Source organism: Capsicum annuum, chromosome 2, assembly GCF_002878395.1.
Source record: "Capsicum annuum cultivar UCD-10X-F1 chromosome 2, UCD10Xv1.1, whole genome shotgun sequence".
NCBI lineage: Eukaryota > Viridiplantae > Streptophyta > Magnoliopsida > Solanales > Solanaceae > Capsicum > Capsicum annuum.
Window position 1 is genome coordinate 70965502 of NC_061112.1, and position 5359 is coordinate 70970860.

A 5359-nucleotide genomic window follows, 5' to 3' on the forward strand; every position below is an offset into this window, starting at 1 on the left:
ATATGCTGAAAGTTATTTTTTTTAATTACTTAAAATTCAATTTTAATACACTAAAAATAAAACAAAACATGCTAAGAAAATTAATTTTCATACGATATTTTAAAATGCTGACAATTTAATTTTAATAGGCTGAAAATTGACAAAACATGCTAAAAAAGTAATTTCAATATGCTAGAAGTTACTTTAAAATACTTAAAATAAGCAAAACATGCTGAAAAAAATATTTTTAATATGATATAAGTTATTTTAAAATACTTAATTTAATTTTAATATGCTGAAAATTAACAAATCATGCTAAAAAAAATTATTATGCTAAAAGTTATTTTAAAGTGCTGGAAATTCAAATATGCTGAAAATTCATAAAGACATCCTAAAAAGATTAAATAGACATGCTAAAATAAACAAATAAAATGCTAAAAATTAGTTCATGATATTTGAAAATTAATTAAAACATGTTGAAATTAAATTGACATGCTCACAATTAATTTTAAAAGATTGAAATTTAACTCATACTCCTAAAACATGATTCTAGGTGATAAAATAATTTTATTAAAAATTTTAAAATATATTGCCTAAGTGGTAAAATAATAGCATTAAAACATTTAAGTCAAATAATCTCCGCCCACATAAGCAGTCGCCATAATCTTTTACACATAGCCATAAGGTTCTTATAAAGTTATTACATAGCCAATAAACGAATGAAAGAGAGAGAGAGAAAAAAAAAACAGAAACGGAAATCATAAAGAACTTAAAAAGTTGATTGACAAATCTCAATTTCCCCGACGACTCTTCATATGTCTCGGATGCTCAATAGTGTCTGTTGGACAATAACAACATATCCCAAATACACAAAAACAAACATATGACAGTCCTACAATGGTCCAGTTGAAAAAAAAAAAAAACACAGACAAACAATGATCTTACAACTAATCACATTCAACAACTTAAAAGAGTTTAAGAAATGCCTAAGACAAGCTTGAAAATCATCTAAAATTAACATGTAATAATCAAAATGCATCGTCTAAAAAACTAACCAATTTGATAACAACAAGCAGTTAAAAAAATCTTGAAAAACAAAGCTTTGAACCACACATGCAACAGTTAGGCAGCAGAAACGATAGGACCAGAAGCTCCTTTTCAGACTACTAACAAACTAAAGAAGAAACTTAAAAGTAGTTTGTTTGTACCGGAAAAGTGATGCCAAAACGTTTGGGTGTTTAGAGAAAAAAAAAAGGGGTCTTTTTTTATAGCTCAAGGGTCTTATGTTATCTGAGAAAAGAAAAAGGCATCCTTCTATTTTAAATTATACCCGAAAAGTCTAAATCACACCTAAACTATACTAATGACCTATTACACATCTTAACTATAAAAAAAATGATATTATTACCTCCCCGCAACCCCCATTCTAAGACGTGTGTGTTACACTTATTTTAGACACATCAAGCCTATTAAATAACAAAAATAAAAGGCTAAAAACATTAAGGAAAAAGTATCGTTTTCACCCCAAACTATAATTGAAAAGTTAAATCCACACCTAAACTATATAACTATATAAGTGATCTATTACACAACTAAACTATAAAAAAATGATACTTTTTACTGATGTAGCAGCACGTGTAAAACACTACACCACATGCAAGTGGTGGTAGCCTGACAAGGTGTAAATGATTTCACTTTTTTATAGTTTAGATGTGTAATAAGTCATTAATATGGTTCAGATATGACTTCGACTTTTCAAATATAGTTTGGAGTGAAAACGATGTCTTTTTCCTTTTTAAGAAAATGAAGAAGGAAGCAAATAGCCATAAATAAGGTAATTACAAGATTTTTTCCTTAACGAAAGAATTGCTCAATCAAGTATTTCAAATTTACCATAAATAAATAAAGAATAAGATCTTACCAAATTTAAATGGGTAAAATAAGCAAATAGACACGAGATTTTCCATAAATAAGAAAGATGGAGTTGTCATGTAATTTTGAATTAATTCAAATGAAAAAAAAATCCCAAGTTACCATAACTCTTCCCAAAAATCAAGCAATCAAATCAATTATCTGTAGAGGTAGTCCAAAATCATAGCATAATTAGTTATCAAGTGAGCTAACCAAGAAAAACAGTTTAAAAACACGTACAAAAACTATCACAATTCGACTTCAGAAAGGCGGGGAATAAATAGATCAAAATTACTAAAATTCTAGCTTGATTTGAGAAAAATTGCAATCAATAGTAAAATTAGGGCTCAAATAAAGTTCATGAAATTGGAGCTTTTCATATATGATAGCTTAAGCATATTAATGAACCCAAAATCACAAAAAGTCCCAACCAAACTTTGTCAATTTAGAAAGAGCAGAAGAGAATTAAATATAACGCTAACAACAAAAAAAATAAAATAAAATAAAATATGGGATGAATTCTAAGAAATCATCATAAAACTGATATTTTCGATGAGGTTTGACCGTTGTGCGGAGCGGCGGTGGAGTTGCTCGGTGATATTGTTGTTGACAGTGCTTCACCGGTCATCACCTCCGATGAGGCAACAACGACAATATGAGGAGAGAGGCCAAAAACAGAGGGAGTTCGCCGGCTGGTGGAGGCGCAGAGATATATTTCACCAGCCATAGCGGATGGAGCCTCACCGGAGATGGTTGTTATGCCGGCTGAAGCGGCGATTTTCACCGGCAGGAGAGAAGAAAGAGGAGGAAGGTGGCGCTGGAATGGCTAGACAGCAGGACGGTGGTTGGTGAGGTTTTTCGGCTGGGTGGTGGCAGAAGTGGCTGGTTTTTCCATCTAGGAGGCGGGTGGAGATGGTTTAGAGAGAGAGAAAAAGGAGAGAGAGAGAGAGGGAAGTGTGAGATGGTGAGGAAGAGAGGGAAAAGAAATTAAGGTTTTGGATGTTTGAGGGATTACAAATGAAATAAATGAAAGATTTGTTCTGACGGTTGTGATTAAAATTAAAATGGATCAATGAAATTTGATTAAGATTTAAAATTGAGTCTAATTGAATCGAATTTAGGCTAAAATTGACACTAATTGTGTATAAAAATGATTAGAAATTAAGTAAACTAAAAATATTAAGCTGAGTTAGACTGCTATTTAATAAATACTAGTTTAATGTATGTGTTTTGCACGGTTATCTCGTATCGATAATTGAAAATATATCCATAAGAAAACACATTATTAAAAGGTAGTAATTGATGTTAAAATACACATTATATCAAATTAAGTTATATAAATAAATATTGCATCAAATGTTTTACTGTCTGTTTTATCTCAACTGATTTTTTTCACAATAAAAAAAAATTAATTAAATCTTGAAATTTCAATTTTTTTCACGTAAATTAAGACAAAGGAAATAATTTTAAAATCGTAACTCTCTATACATTAGCTTCGATTTATAACAACAACAACAACAACAACAACAACAAAATACCCAGTGTATTCCCATATATTGGAGTTTTGGGAGGGTAGAGTGTATGGAAATCATATCACTACTTCAGATGAAGTAGAGAAGCTATTTTTTATAGACCCCCTACTCAGACCCGATAACAGTATAACAAACACAAAACATAAATGCATATAAACTACTACATTATGCAAAATAAACTAACATTACTAGCTAATACAGGAAACAATGCAGCCACAAGATAATACTATAAACTATCTATTCGAAATCATAAACATCGCTCAAAATCATGAAGAAAAAACTCCAAACACAAACAAAGTACTCTCCCCTCTTGTTACCGATGCACTCCTACCCCCTATGCCTCTACCCTAATCCACGTCTTCCACACCTTCCTATCAAAGGTCATATCCTCCATAAACTGTAATTACTCCATATCATGCCTAATCACCTCCCTCCAATATTTCTTCATCCTACCTCTACCCCGCCTGAAACCATCCATAGCTAGTGTCTTACACATCAGAACTGGAGCATTTGAGCCCCACCCAACATAACCTCACTTTTCTCATCTTGTCCTCTACCGAAATTACTGTCACTTTCTTCCAAATAATCTCATTCTTCACCCTATATTTCCTAGTAATAATCTCATTCTTCACCCTATATTTCCTGGTAAGACCATACTTTCATCGCAACATCCTCATCTCTGCCACCTTCAACTTTTGAATGTGGGAGTTCTTAACATGCTAAACTCCACTCCATACAAGATAGTCGGTCGTACTGCCACTCTGTAGAACTTACATTTAAGTTTTGGAGGCACCTTCTTATCACATAAGACTCCCAACGCGAGCCTCCATTTCAGTCACCCTGCACCAATCTAGTGTGTTATATCCTCATCAATCTCACCATTCCCCTAAATCATAGACCCCAGATACTTGAAACTCTTCCTCTTCTTAATGGCTTGAGAATTCAGCTTTACTACCACGTCAGTCTCCTGCGACAAATCACTAAACTTACATATCAAGTACTCTGTCTTGGTCCTGCTCAACCGAAATTCTTTAGACTCAAGGTTCTACCTTTAAATCTCCAACTTATCATTAACTCCTCCCCGATTGTCGTCAATCAGTACTACATCATCCGCAAATAACATATACCAAGGCACCTCCTCTTGAATACGTTGCATCGAAACATCCATCAGCAAGGTAAATAAAAAAAAGCTAAGAGTCGATCCCTGGTGCAACCCTGTCAAAATTGAAAAGTGCTCCAAATCTTCACCTACCGTCACATGAGTCTTGGATCCATCATACGTGTCCTGAATGAACCTAGTGTACGCCACAAGAACCCCTCTAGCCACCAAGCACCTCCACAGGATCTCCCTAGAAACTCTGTCATACGTCTTCTCAAGATCAATCAACACCATATGCAAGTCCTTCTTCCTCTCCCAAAATTGCTCCACTAGTCTCCTTACGAGGTGAATGGCCTCAGTAGTCGAGCGACCTAGCATGAAACCTAACTGATTCTCAGAGATAGTCAATATCTTTCTCAGCCTCAACTCTACCACCCTTCCAAAACCATCATAGTATGACTCAACAACTTGATACCCCTATAGTTGTTGCAACTCTGGATGACTCTTTATTCATATATGATGGAATTATCGTACTCTACCTCCATGTTTTGAGCATCCTTGTCACCCAAAAAATGATGTTAAATAGCCTTTTCAACCACTCTAAACCTACCCCACCATTGCTCTTCAAAAAATCCACCAGAATCTCATCTGTCCCAGACTCCCTACCCCTACACATCCTGTGAATAGGCCTCTTGACCTCCTTAACCTTCACTTGGTCATGGTCACGAGCCTTCCACTCCCAGTCCCTGGCCTTGTGTCACAACCCGAACCAGGGCCTGACCATAATGGGTATCTCAAGTTCACCGTGGATCGAAGACCACCCCCCTTTGCCTAGGCC

At 34.5% G+C, this 5359-nt stretch overlaps 1 protein-coding gene across 1 annotated transcript; it reads right to left on the minus strand.

The window, feature by feature from the left end:
• Positions 1–4473: 4473 nt before the first annotated feature.
• LOC124896183 lies at positions 4474–4899 on the minus strand. Its single transcript, XM_047407706.1, has one exon. The coding sequence runs from the start codon at positions 4897–4899 to the stop codon at positions 4474–4476; it is 426 nt and encodes a 141-aa protein (XP_047263662.1).
• Between the last annotated feature and the right edge of the window lie 460 nt (positions 4900–5359).